General features: G+C 40.1%; 1 protein-coding gene across 3 annotated transcripts; it reads left to right on the top strand.

Moving 5' to 3' along the window:
* Window positions 1–3,365: 3,365 nt before the first annotated feature.
* Window positions 3,366–14,680, top strand: LOC127454343 (RNA-binding protein 12B-A-like). Of its 3 annotated transcripts, XM_051721476.1 has the most exons (3): window positions 3,366–3,550; window positions 4,479–4,678; window positions 10,786–14,680. In XM_051721476.1, the coding sequence occupies exon 3, from the start codon at window positions 10,808–10,810 to the stop codon at window positions 12,701–12,703; it is 1,896 nt and encodes a 631-aa protein (XP_051577436.1). In that variant the 5' UTR covers window positions 3,366–3,550; window positions 4,479–4,678; window positions 10,786–10,807; the 3' UTR covers window positions 12,704–14,680. The 3 variants fall into 3 exon arrangements, with proteins under 3 accessions (XP_051577436.1, XP_051577434.1, XP_051577435.1); XM_051721474.1 differs by lacking the exon at window positions 4,479–4,678; XM_051721475.1 differs by having other exon boundaries at window positions 3,366–4,674.
* The last annotated feature ends 449 nt before the right edge of the window (window positions 14,681–15,129 follow it).

Raw genomic sequence — 15,129 nt, 5'->3', positions numbered from 1 at the left:
AAGATAAGGTAGGTAAATGGAGGTATGATAAAGCAAATTGGGAGGAATTTATGAAGGTGAGTGAAGAAGGGTTGAAGAACATAAATAGGAAAATAGGAAAAGATGGATCAGTAGAGATGATTAGCAGACAAATAATACAAGTTATACAATCAGCAACAACATAGTATATTCCAAGGAGTAAAGGTAGGAGGAAAACTAAGATAGTTCTGTGGTGGAATGATGAGTGTGCAAATGCAATAAGAAGGAAGAAAGAAGCAGGAAGATCAGGAAATCACATAATTTTCAGCATTTGATAGAGTATGAACAGGCTCAAGCAGATGTCAGAAGTACAGTAAGAGAGGCTAAGAGGGTATATTTGAGATTATTTTGTAGTGAAATAGGGAAGAATACGCTAGTGGAAGAAGTATGGAGCATGATTAAAAGAATGAGTGGAATACAAAAGGAGTATGGGTACCCAGTTTTAAATATGGATGGAAATATAGCTGTGAAGGATGAAGATAAAGAGGAAATGTTTCTGAAGGCTTTTGTCAGAGTAAATAGTTCAGATAATTTAACAGAGCAAAGTAAGAAATTAAAAGAAGATATAGTGAAAGAATGTCCAGACTTAATGAGGAAAAGAGAGGCAATGGATAATTTGTTGGATGTTTCATTCTCTATGACAGAATTAAAATGAGCAGTGAGAAGAATGAAACAAACTACACTGGGGCAGGACAGTATTAGTTACTGTATGGTGAAGCATTTTAGTGATATTGCAATGGAAGTGTTGTTAGCATTCTATAATAGAATATGGATGGAATGTGTATTGCCAAAGATCTGGAAGGAGGCATTAATTATACCTATAATGAAGCCAAGCAAAGATCCAAGTATCCCTACACACTATCGCCCGATAGCTTTAACTTCCCATCTGTGTAAAATAATGGAAAGAATGGTTACTGATAGAATGACATATTATTTAGAAAAAATAAATTTCTTCTCTCCATATCAGAGTGGGTTTAGGTGTGGGTGAAGGACACTGGATCCAATGATATCATTAGAGGCAGATATAAGAAAGGCATTTATTAATAAAGAATGTGTAATTGCTCTATTTTTTGACATAGAAAAGGCATATGATATGTTATGCAAAGAGGGATTATTAATTGAATTAGTGAGGATGGGTATAGGAGGAAGAATGTACAACTGGATAAAAGAGTTTTTAATTGGGAGAAGAATTAGGATGAAGGCTGGGGTAGCCATATCCTCTAGTGGGGTGGTGGATAATGGAACACCTCAAGGTAGTGTAATAAGTCCTCTATTGTTTATCATTATGATAAATTATGTTTTTTCAAAGGTAGATATAACAATTGGTAAGTCATTGTTTGCTGATGATGGGGCTCTTTGGTAAAAAAGGAAGAAATATAGAGTATAATGTGAAGAAGATGCAGTCTGCATTAAATAAAGTAGAGGAATGGTCGATAAAGGAGGGATTAAAGTTTTCAGCAGAAAAGACACAGATTATCCTTTTTACAAAGAATATGGAAGTAAAATTAAAATTATATAAAAGAGAATTAGAATGTGTATCCATAGTAAGATTTTGGGTTTATGGTTTGATAGTAGATTAACGTGGAGAGTACATATAGATAAGATGGTTGGGAAATGCAAGATCATATTGAATGTAATGAGGTGTGTGTCATGTCAAATATGGGGAGCAGATAGAATGGCATTAAAGACTATATATACATCAATGATACGGTCTGTACTGGATTATGGTTGTATTGTATATGGATCAGCAAGTAAAACTCAATTAATTAAACTGGACAGATTTCAGTCTCAAGCTTTAAGAATCTGCTGTGGAGCATATTTAACATCTCCAGTTTCAGCTCTTCAAGTTGAAATGGGTGAAATGTCTCTACAATTAAGAAGACAGCAGTTAATGGGGTCATATTAGGCAAATTTAGGAGGCCAGAGTGAAAATCACCCTACAAAAAAGGTAGTGAGTCCTAGTTGGGAACATGGGAAAAGTAAATGCACCAATATTGGCTGGGTTGTTGGAGATATAGTTAAAGATATGGGATTAGAGGAGTATAGATATTCATCAATATTAACTATGCCGCCAGTACCATTATGGGTCATGCCTCACCCCAATGTTGATCTAACTCTATTAGAATAAGACAAAATGAAGGACATAGTGAATCAGAAGTGTATAAGGTTAGGAAGTATGTGGGGTTGAGATATGGGGATTTCACACACATTTGATGCTTCAAAAGATCCAAAAAATGGTCGTGTAGGGGTTGCATACACGAGTTGAAAGTGTCAAGGATAAGTAGGATATCAGATTATTTATCGGTATTTACTGGAGAAATTATTGCTATAATGATGGCAGTAAAGTGGGTAAGTAAAGAGCTCAGAATGTAAACATATGCTCAGGCTCTAGCTCAGCCCTCTTAAGTCTGAATGTTCAGCAGTCAGATACAAGACAGGATTTGGTAATAGAGATTCTTCAGGATTTATACTGATTACTGCAGAATAATATACATGTTATACATTTTTGTGGGTTTCAGTGCATGAGGGGTTGAAAGGAAATTAAGAGGAGGATACATTGGCTAAGAAGGCATTAGAGAGGGAAACAGTGGATAACCAAGTGTCTTTTAATAGATTATAGATAAAATCAATAATCAAAAAGAATATTAATAACATATGGCAAAAGCAATGGGATAATTAAATAAAAGGCAGACATTTATATGCAATGCAACCAGCAGTAGGAAAGGGTAGATTATCAGGAGGGGGAGAAGGAGAGAAGAGAATATAATAACAAGAATAAAGTTGGGTCATACAGGTCTGAACAATACATTATACTTAATATGCAAACATCCAACAGGATTTTGTGAAGTGTGTGGAGTCAGTGAGTCAGTGGAGCATGTAATTTTTCAGTGTAAGAAATATAGAGAGGAAAGAAAGAGTGTAATAGAAGAGTTAAGCAGAAAGGGAGAACAGCTTACATTAAAGAATTTGTTTAATCCACAAATAGGAAGTAATAAAAGATCTATAGTGATGAAATATCTGGAAAGTTCTGGGCTAGTTAATCGAATATAAGGTGAAAGGAATTGTTTTATTTATTTATTTATTTTTATTTTTTTAGGGGCTGCATGTGGAAGCTGGAGGAGCAGAACACGCAGCGCCAGCTGAAGCTGCAGCCCCGACGGTGTAAGGAAATTAGGTGTGTAGGTAGATTGAGTGGTGTAGGTATTTTATTTGTAAATAGTGTCGATGGTCCAAATGGGAGATAGGTGGCGGTAATACACCAATGGGATTGCGAACCGCCGTAAAACAGCAAGAAGAAGAAGAAGTCAGACGAGGCTTCAGTCTGTCCTCGCGCCTCTAGGCTTCCGTAGTCTACAGATGGCGGTGCAGGAGATGCGGATTCCTTAGTTTTACGCGATTTGTCATCGCTTCAGATATTTTACTGCGAAGTTTGTGCTTCGTCACGGTGGAAATAGGAAAGACGACATCGCAAATCGGCATTTATTGCGCATTATTTTGCATTTGGAGAATAGTGCTATTTCCTTTGTTTTGTGTAAGTTGATTAATGTTGTGCGTGTAACATTCTGGGCCTATCCAATCTTCTAAAACGAGCGATATTACCGAGGACAGTCTTCATAATGTCCGCATTTTTTTTGCAGATTTGGCCGTGCTTTTTAAACAACATAACATATACAGATCTTTCTGTCACCGAATGTTGTGGTAATTAAAACGGCGTTGTACTTGAATGCTAGCTGTTTTGTAGCTATATGGTGCAGCTGTGATTCAGAAAGCGTGTAGAAATGATAGCTAGCAGATTACTACAGAGGTGAATTTTCACGGAAACAAGTTAGTAGTCGTCCCCAGTGTAATGAGAAAACCGTTTATATTAAAAGTCGTTATTAATTTAGCACGGATGTTTTGACCCGATAATAAGCGAAATGCCTGTACACTGTGTCCTTGTGATACTGATGTGAAAATGCGTCCTGAGCTCAGCTGCTGCGTGGATGGGGAGTTTTATTATATATATATATATATATATATATGAAGAAGTGTTGCAAAATGGATGTTTAGTTGTTAAGTCTACGGATGATCCGTTGGTTTTGGTTCTCAAGTGTTTTGCATTTCGAAATACGGCTTATTCATTGTTAAAAGTGGACATGCACAAGAGTGCGTAATGCTTGCTGACTGGAACACAATTTTCTGTCATTTCTGTGTCATTGGAGAATTCTAGTCGAGTTTAACCGTGCAGGACTTGGATTGAGTTAAAAATGCTGGTTCCCTTACGACTCGGTACATGTGACATTGCATGCTAACGCATATGGGGAGTTGGCCTTCCACACAACCTAGTTGAAACCTCTCTACAATAACGCCAATATTCTAATATTGGCTATGGTGTTTAAGCCCTGCTCTTTTAGGTGCGAAGCTGTCTGCAATAAAAGCAGGTGCACAAACACCATTCCTCAGAATTTTCTTCCTTCCAGACAGCGATTCATCTCTCGTCTAGAAGCCCTCTACTGCTTCGCCGTCAGCTACAGGAGTCAGCGGGCGGAATCTTCACGGCAACGATAAGACTCTCCGCTCCCCTGCAGTGTTCCGGCGAACATCACTCCGCCTCACCACTTGACGCTTCGCTGGTGAACGGGCCGCTTCAGCATCCTGATTCCCCACAGCGCTTCGGCAGGTGTTGTGTATTCTTTCAAAGCAATTGTATATTGTGTGAAAATATATATATATATTTATAAATATGTCACTTACGTGTTCGCGTCTTTTTAAAGATGTCGTTCCGTAAGTGTACCTTGTGCGAGAGACAAATCCCGCCGTCAGATCAGCATGAGAGCTGCATATACTGTCTGGGCCGCGCCCACGCAGAGTCACCTCTCATGGAAACAGACTGCCCTCACTGCGAGGGCATGAGTCTCAAGACGCTGCGCTCGCGAATCGCCCTCTTTCTGAGGGACGATTCAGCCTCACGCGTCCTCCCACTCACCTCTTCTGTGATACCCGATGGGTTTACACGAGGAGGCGTCGCGAGGTCGAGCAGGATGAATTTGAGGTGGACTTCGTGCCGGCACATGCCCCACGAGCCACTCAATCTCCATGCAACGCGTCTATGGCGATACATTATCTCGTTCGGCGGTTCTGACGCTGGGGATGATGACGATGTCATGTCTCTCGCTGCATCAGGCGAGTGGTCAGTGAATGATGCTACCGCCCCTCGCCCCAGCAAGAGCGAGGAGACTGTATGCGCCACTGAGGAGATGCTTCGAGTCCTTTTAAGGGCGATCGAAGAGCTGGATATCCAGTGGTCTGCTCCAGAGAATAAAATCTTGCCTTGATGAATGGTTCCTGCAGTCCGGACGCCCTCAAGCGACTCGTAAAGTTTGCATATTATGTACAACCGCTTCCCAATGGTGAGCAGCGCATTATTAGGGATGCACCGATCCGATACCTGGATCTGTATCGGCTCTGATACTGAAGCTTTTAGACGGATCGGGTACAGGTCCGACGAGCCCGATCCAAATCCGATACTGTGTGTTAGTCAAGCTCCAAAAATGACAAAAGAACCATAAAAACACCATTAAAGCAGTTCATATGACTTGTGCATTTTATTCAGAACCATTTGAAGACGTGCAATAGCTCTGTGAATCACAAAAGGCTGTGTTTAATAAGTAAATATATAGTATGCACAGCGCCAGCGCGTTAGTGAATGGTGCTGCTCTGTTGACACAAACTCCTGCACAGGCTGGTGATGCACTCGCGGCTATTTTTAGCCTTCACAGCGGTGCACAGTATTTGAGCGCTACTCAAGAACAGCATCTCCGATGTAGATGCTCAATAGTTTGGTTCACTTATAATATGCATTTAGAACAGCACCGGAGGTGCATTTGACCAGAATTTGAATAAGAAGTGAATTCAACTGTTGTGAACTTGCCTACAAACAGACACATACAGGACTTCCTGGAGAGTTTAGAATGTCAAAATAAAAGTGTGAGGGTTTAAAAAGTGCATGATTTTAATATACTACTGTTGTATTTAAAATTAAAAATCAATAATAATAATGTTAACAATTTTTTATTATTATTATTATTATTGTCATCATTAGTATTTGTTTACAATGTATAACAAGTTAAATGGGTTCCAAAAAATAATTGTGTGTATGAAAAGTGGACTGATGTCTTACAACTAAATTGAACAAAAAAGAGATCTGAATCCTTTAAAGTCCAGATGCAAGTTGAAAAATTTTTTGGGGGAAAAAAAGAAAGAAAAAAGGCAAAAATAAAACACTGGTTTCTTTTCTACTGAAGACTTGAAGACTGGAATTACTGTTAATTTTGCTGCAACATCATCATGTATACTAGTTAATAAAGTGTTTCTCAATAAGCTATACATTTACACTACCGGTCAAAAGTTTTGAAACACTTGACTGAAATGTTTCTCATGATCTTAATTTTTTGATCTGAAGGCGTATGCTTAAAATGTGAAAAATAAAATTATTATAAAGAATGAGTAGTGTATATTGAAATAATGTGTAGTTAGAGGTTTGTGTTTCTTTATATATTAAAGTGTACTCCCAATTAGTTCCACACAATAATGTAAAGATATTCTAAACTGATTATGCAAAATAACAACAGATACAGAGATTTCTGATATCGGAATTGGATCGGAAGTGAAAAAGTGGTATTGGTGCATCCCTACGCATTATATCATGTTTGAACATAGATTGTAAAAGAGTACAGTGCTTGCACAAGACGCTCACACTTTTTCAGTAAAGGGCTTTCCCATTTCAAAGCCCACATATTTTGCTCTACTGCTTCCCAATGGTGAGTGGTGCATTATATCTTGTAATGAATTACAAAGATTGAAAAAAAGATTACAGTGCTCGTTGCACATGCACGACACATTCACACTTTTCAACAAAGGGCTTTCCCACTTCAAAGCCGCACATTATGCGCAACCGCTTCCCAATGGTGAGCTCCGCATTATATGTTATGAAAATATCAAATTGCCCTCTGTCCCGTTACGTGGACGGATGGTGAGCTCTCACTGGCATTCCGACTGGGTGCTAAAAAACAATCGAACATGGATATACGATCCAATTTGCACATCGGCCACCCCGTTTCATTGGTGTTCTCTCTTCCACGGTTCCGTCCAAAGACGCGGCAGTGTTATGAGCCGAAGTACACATTGTTCTTGCAAAACACAATAGAGGTTGTTTCATATGAATTAACAAGCCTGCTGTCCTGCTGCAGGAATGCGTGGCAAGTCCTCACGGACTTGTCAGAGCTGGTGTTTACAACAATCGAGCACAATCTGTGGTCTGACCACAGGTCAGCTGGTGTTGCGTGCACAGACTGCGACACACACAGCGGGATTTACAGCTGTTAATTCCTCCGGGAGAAGGACTGTGGGCTTCGGCCCACTCTAGTTCTGAGACGCTTGAATTGCACGCTTGAGACGCGCCCATTCATAATGTTAACTCAGAAACAGATCTTATCGCACTTCTGTCCTCAGGACTGATTTGCGTCAATAGATCTGAAGGACGCATACTTCATTAACCAATTGCACCGCGTTACAGGTGGCTTTTTAGATTTGTGTTCGAGGGAACTCCATATCAATTTAAAGTTCTTAATTTCAGTCTGTCTCTGGCTCCCCGCACGTTCACAAAATTTATCGATGCGGCGCTCACCCCATTGAAAATGAATGGTGTGTGTGTGTTTTGAATTGCCTCAGAATTACTTATTGAGCGAACACAGAGACTTACTGCATTGAATATGGAAAAACTGGTCTAATGTCAACTGGCCAGTAAATCTCCTTTTAGGAGTTCATGCGTGTACACCTCATGAACGAGTACGTACAGACCATTCTTCGGTGTCTGTTTCGGTTCAAACTGAAAAAACATTAACATTGAAATAATTTCATTTTCTAGTGCTTTGCGGTAACTCGTCACTGTCTGGCTGCTCTAGCACCATGGACAGCGCCAGCCCTTTACCAATAAGGTGTTATGCTGGGTTAAGCTTTCAGAATGAAAGTGTTGACCGCAAATGCATCCAACACAGGTGGGGCGTGGTGTGTAATGGACGGCCGACTTTCGGCACCTGGAAACCGGTGCGAAACGGCCATGACGTCATCCGCCAATAGCTACTGGCTGTCCTTCCAGCTTTGAGAGCTTTTCATTCCAATATTGTGAATCGTTCGGACAACACAACAGTAGTGGCGTATATATGTTGCCATGACACGTTAGCCCACTTATGGCGGGCGAAAAGCAAGTATTTGCTTCTCCCGGTGCGCCTCCATTCTGTCATCAGCGAAGTCTGGGTGGACATAGAAACAGTTCTTTTAATTGTGCTGAAATGGCCCAATCAGCCATGGTTTCTGGAAATGATAGATATGTTATACAGCTTCCCATGGGAAATACCGCTGAGGAGGGATCTCCTCTCTCAGGCACAAGGCGCAATCTGGCATCCCCAGCCCAAGCTGTGGAACCGGCATGTGTGGCCACTGAACAGCGCATTAAACACGTCAGAACTGATGCATTCATTCATGAACACCATTTTACAGGCCAGAGCACCATCCACGAGTTGCCTCTACGTGCTAAAATGGAATGTGTTCACTGATTGGTGTCTTTCACATGGCAAAGACCCAGTAAACTGCCCTATACGTGAAATTCTCATATTTCCAGTGCCACTATAGGCAAGCATGATTTAATCATAAAGTTCTTTAGAGGAACAAGATGATTAAATCCACCTCGGCCGGGCCTACAGTCCCAACTTGGGACCTAACTTTGGTCCTAAAAGCGCTCGCAGGGCCCCTCTTTGAGCCTTCGGACTCTGTTGATTTGTGCATGCTCTCCATTAATACTGCACTACTGCTGGCTCTAGCCTCAGTAAAACGGGTCAGTGACTTAGATTCACTATCTATTGACAATACATGTCTGGAGTTTGGCTCTGGTCTTTCAAAATCCACTGTCAAACCCAGAAAAAGCTATGTGCGGGCACTACATGCATACATTGAGTGAACCCGCCAGTTCAGACTGTCTGATCAGCTCTTTATGTGCTATGGAGGACGCACGAAAGGAATGTCTGTATCCAAGCAAAGACTTTCTCACTGGATCATTGATTTGATTGCCCTGGCTTACGAGTGGTGTTAATGCACACTCAACTAGAAGCATGGCGTCCTCATGGGCATTGACGAATGGTGTGTCTTCACAAGACATGTTTTGCAGCAGGATGGTCTTCTCAAAACACATTCGCAAGGTTTTACAACCTAGATGTAACGTCTCTCTCTTCACAAGTCCTCTCTGTTTGGAGCGCTTTCTATTTTGTTTGCCAAACATATACTTATGCCCCTCCACTTAAGTACGGGCTCCCTATCATTTTACACAACCGCCTGCATCAGGCCATTGTATTTTACCATAAAGTCACAAGCATTTTCATTATAAATAACTCCCATCCTGACTGAGTTCATGAAGGGGTTAATTCATACTATGACTATAGTTCATATATTCATTCTAAGTGCTCCCCTCCTGGCCCAACATGAGGGTCACATCACGACATACTGATGTCGGTCGTTGTCCCGCGGGACTGCAGCACCATGTTTCCTCTCTGGAAGGTTGTCATGTAGTGCGGCGTGATGGGATTCTGTTCTCCATGTGCGTTAGCATGCAATGTCAAGTGTACTGAGTCATCAGGGAACGTCTTGGTTAAGCACGTAACCTTGGTTCCCTGAGACAAAGAGAACAAGGCATTGCGAACACTGGCCACAATACAAGACTCAGAGTTCTTCTGAGGCGCGAGCGATGCGCTCCTTGTCCCTCAGTCAGAAAATTCCGAGACGTTCTTTGCCTGAAAACTAGTTAGTATTTTTTTTTTTTTTTAATGGGAGTAATTTCAAAAAGTCTTGTTCAAAAGGTCTTGATATTTTCTAGAGTTTCTTTTTTCTCTTAGCTTCTTCAGTGATCTGGCATTTGTTTGTGCTGATTTGCAGTTTGTTGAAAGATAAACTGCAAGAATATCATAGTCTGTATTTAAAAGCTATTATGAGGCAGACTTTGCACTCAAGTGAAATGGAATTCAAATATACGTCCTGTTGTTTTTATTCACGTTTGATGGCCTTGCCATTTGTAAAGTGGTTGTTGTAAATCATGTTGGGTGCCTGGTTATTTTTAGTACTTAGACATGAATGAGTTGTTGTCAATCACTGTTTGGTGTTGACTTCTTATTGTTAGCTTTGTTGTAACATTGTTACTTACAGTTACAGCAGTACTTGTTTACAGGGTGGAATTGGAAACTGCCAATTTGATAAAAAAAAAAATAGGATTTAACCGGATTAAAAATGTTTTCTAATTAATTAGCTAGTTTGTGTCATTCAGCTGTATGGATACCAGGTGTTGAATTTGTCATTTCTAACCTTTTAATGATATTTATTTCTGATGATGTGGTCTGATGAAATTGTGAATGGAGTTCATATAACGTACATATTTGAACGCAGAAGCTGAAAGAATGATGCAAAAATTTGGAAAACTAGTCTGTCCTGTTAACCTGAAAAGTCTTGTTTTTTTTGTGGGAAGTTGTTGTCTTTGGATCAAAAGACATTTTTATGGGCTACAAGACAGGCTTGTCTTGTTATTGCCTATATATTGGCTGAGAGGTTTTTTTTTGTTTCACAACTAAACTTGGTTGTTAAACCTTGATTTGAAAATTATCGTTGGGAGCCGTTTTCAATATTTTGATTTGGAGCCAGCGGTTGTGTAAGCGTTAACGCAATTATATGTGCCCCTTCTGTCTGCAGGTGCTGTTGTGTGTGCTCCATCATGGCTGTGGTCATCCGATTACAGGGACTCCAAATCACGGCTGGTTCTGAGGACATTCGCAATTTCTTCACTGGGCTCAAAATTCTTGATGGTGGGGTTCATATAATTGGCGGGGAGCTTGAGGAAGCTTTTATAATATTTGCATCAGATGAAGATGCAAGACGAGCGATGACACGCTCGGGTGGCTGCATTAAGGGATCTCCTGTCAACTTGCTTCTGAGTAGCAAGTCAGAAATGCAGAGTGTTCTTGAGGAGAGCACTAGGAGGTCTGAGTTAAAAAGCAGGGGAATGTACAAGGAGTGTGTCAAAAGACCTTCTGTGGAACAAGGTCCTTCACCGAGAGCAGATGTGCGAAGGGCAGATAATCCAGAAATTAGGAACAGACCATCGCCATCTTCATTCAGTGAGACACGAAATCAGAGGGAAGGGGCTGCTTTAAAGAGAGATGACCTTTATCTAAAATTGACTGGGATGCCGTTCTCCGCAACAAAGGAAAATGTTCGTAACTTTTTTGAAGGGTTACAAGTTGAAGACATGCTCTTTTTGAGGAACCAGCGTGGAACATTTAATGGACATGCTATTGCAAAATTTGCTACCACAGAGGATGCCATTGAAGGTCTGAAGAGGGATCGTCAGTACATTGGACCACGGTATGTACAAATAACAAGATGCACAGAGGAGCAATGGCTGAAAGAAGGGGGTGTTGTTAGAACAGACAATCGGAAAAGACAGTCTTTAGACCGTGCAAGATCTCGATCTCCTGTTTCGATTAGGTCACGATCACGGTCCCCGTCCCATGAAGAATACTGTGTCTTGTTTGAAAACTTGGCTCATGCGATTGAAAAGAGTGATTTGAGGGCATTACTTCATCCGGTTCCTTTGAAGGATGACCAAATTATTATCTTTGTCCAAAAGAAGGACGATAGAACCAAATCGGCTGTTGTGGTGTTTAGAAATCTTACAGACTATTGTGCTGGCTTGGCTCATCATAAGGAAACATTGCTGCACAAGGTTGTGTATGTGTCACCTCTCTCCAAGGAGAAAATGGTTGCCATGTTAAAATTGTCTGTCAATGAGAGAGATGACAACAGAGGGTCAAGACGATCAGTTGAAGTGTCCCAATTGCAAAGAAGCATTCCTGACTCCGAGATGAGGTGCGTCTACGTACGCAATCTGCCCTTTGATGTTCGGAAAGTGGAGATCACGGACTTCTTCCATGGATTTCAACTGTCTGAGGATAGGGTGATCTTATTGCGTGATGAAAGAGGAGCTGGGCTTGGTGAGGCTTTGGTGATCTTCCAGTCAGAGAAGGAGGCCGTAATGGCACAGTCCCTTAACGGACAAAGGTTTCTAGGATCAGAAGTCATGCTGAAGTGCATAACATTGGCCCAGATGCAGAATTTTGGTGTGAATGATCAGTCAATGATGAGCCCACCAGAAAGGAACAATCAGAGAGCCAGAGAAGTTTACAACGATGGTCCTCATTTTTCTAATACCCAGATGCGGCCTGATGATTTCGATATGCAGCCCGAGTTGAATCTTGGTTATGAAGGTCGTGATGGCTTTGATCCTAATTTTGACAACAGTAATGCATTTAGACCAGGATCAGATGATAATGGGCACCATGGTTATCGATCTCCTGGCCAACAATTTGATGGTCCAACCTGCATTAAATTGCTCAATCTACCCTCACAGATAAGGATTGATGAGATTTATGACTTCTGCTATGGATACAGAGTGATTCCAGGATCAGCCTCATTGCAGTATGATAGAAATGGAGATTCCAGACGTTCTGCAACGGTACTGTTTGAAAACCACAAAGAGGCGCTCACCGCACTTCAAGAATTAAATAGAAGACCAATTGGCACCAGGAAAATTCAGATGGTGTTTATGTAGATATGCACTCAGTTATAGCATCAAAGGAATTGGTGTGATGCATTCTTGTTGTCTCAAGTCAAAAATGACAAGTTACATGTGTTTTAAAAAAAAAATTTCACTGATGTAATAAGGCCGATGTTGTTTTATAATTTTTTGTTTGCCTTTATGGATTTGCAGATGAATACTGCTTTAATTTAGATTCATACCTTTTGTACCCTATTGTGACTGCTAATTATAAATTCTGCTGTTGCCTTGGAGTATGTCAATGACAGTATCTAAACTCAGTCTGTTTAATTTGTGCTGTTTTTTTAAGTGCTGCTCTCATGCGCAATCATTAGAGTTAAATTACGTTAAATGAGATCAAACGACTATTCAGCAAGGAACATTTTTGTTGAAATTTTATTGTCGACATTGTCGATAACGTCGACTAATCGTTTCAGCCCTACCCAAAACCAGAGGCTATTTAGCGGAAATGGGCCACTTCTATTAAAATGAATGAGAAAAATTGGAATGCCTAGTGGTCAACGGATGTAGAAAAGGAAGTCCCGCCTTACAGGTAAAAGAGCCAGTCATCTTTTGGATACAGACAGACAGACAGTTCTTCTCATAAGGGGATGTGTCCCTAACATGTGGAGGAAAAGGAACAATTTAGCATATGATGGGACCCACGTTGTATGGTTTGCCAAGATGGTGCCACCAGGGGAACATGCAAAACATTAACCTTGTAGATAGATACTTATGTTTTGATATGTTGCTGTAGTAAGAACAAATTTTATAAAGGTCACTTTTAACAACAAAGAAAGGGTGAATGTGGGAGTGGCCACACAATAGAACAATGGATGCAGTCCTTCACAATGGCAGTGTTGTGACTACTTTGGTGGAACATACACAGGGTATGGTGAGAACATAGAAGTCACCTCAGAGGACGAACTTTTCAATTAACTAACTTAAATGTCTAATGTGAACTGCCTGTTTTAGGTCAGCTGTTTTTATGTCTTTATCTCACTGTTCTGTCCAATGAATAACATCCTGACTGTTCCAAGTGGTTCCTCGTGAAAGTGGAGAGAGCCTTTTACATAACTACTGTATAACACTATGCAACACCCTGCTGAGTCCAGCTGCTTTATGCAGGTCTATTTTCTTTCCACACTTAATAAATTCTATCAAGTTGGTCTGTATAACGATTTTTTCTCAGGTATGTTGCCATTTCATAATGATAGTGACTTCTTTTATCTCTTTGTTCTTGTTCTCAATTATGTATGCACATATAACTATATAACATAACTTTATGATCAGAGCCTCAGTACCATCTGGTGGCTTAATGCGAATCAAACTATAATTCTGTTTATATGTTTTGATACTTCACATTTGCTTGTAGGTTTTTAACCTGTTATGTTTGGTAAATCTAAATTAATTATGTGTGATTTTTCAGGATAATATCTTCAAATGTGGATGTCTGTCATGTTGCATTCGGTCTTTCCTCGTGAGATTTCACAGTGGGACAGTAAGCAGAATACTTCAATATTTACCACTTGATGACGAACCTGTATCTTTAGCTGAAGGACTGACGTTATCAGTGTACTTTATTTTTATTTTGGCTTTAGTTTATTCTTATGTATTTTGATCTATACTTTCTTATAACAATTTGACTGATCTTTGTGAATATAGCATCTCAGAATCTTAGCTCAGTATAATTACTGGGAAGTGTTGGCAGTTGGCCATAATTACCAGGACAACTCTTTTATCATGTCTAAAGCCCCAAAGAGGTTTAAATGAGGACAACAATGTATTCACAATAATCACTTTACAGTTGACCACTAAGCCAGTAATCTCTTGTTGTATCTCTGAATACAGGGCTCTGTCCATGTATGCATTAGTTAACTTTTCTTTGCAGACATTTATAAACTTAGTCAAAAATCTTGTTTTTTCTTTTAGGCTACACTTTTATTTCTGCAACATAGTTCCATTTAATAAAATTGGCATCATCTTTCCATCCTCTTGCCTCCTTGCCATTTATTTTCCAGACACAATAAAGTATCCAGTTTTCAAAGCCATGTGGTTGAAAAAATGTGGGTTGTACCATAATTTATTGCACTTTTGCAAACATGGCGTATAAGGATATTTGATATGAAATATTAAAGGAATAGTCCACCCACAAATGAAAATTCTCATCATTTACTCACCCTCATGCCATCCCAGATGTGTATGACTTTCTTCTGCTGAACACAATCAAAGATTTTTAGAAGAATATCTTAGCTCTGTAGGTCCTCACAATGCAAGTGAATGGGTACCAACATTTTTAAGGTCCAAAAAGCTTAAAGGCAACGTAAAAGTAATTCATAAGACTCCAGTGGTTAAATCCATATTTCAGAAGCGATATAAGTGTGGGTGAAAAACATAAATATTTAAGTCCTTTTTTACCAACAATCTCCACTTTCACATTC

The sequence above is a fragment of the Myxocyprinus asiaticus genome, chromosome 16 (assembly GCF_019703515.2).
Source record: "Myxocyprinus asiaticus isolate MX2 ecotype Aquarium Trade chromosome 16, UBuf_Myxa_2, whole genome shotgun sequence".
Classification (NCBI taxonomy): Eukaryota; Metazoa; Chordata; class Actinopteri; order Cypriniformes; family Catostomidae; genus Myxocyprinus; species Myxocyprinus asiaticus.
This window is presented reverse-complemented; position numbering and strand designations above follow the sequence as displayed.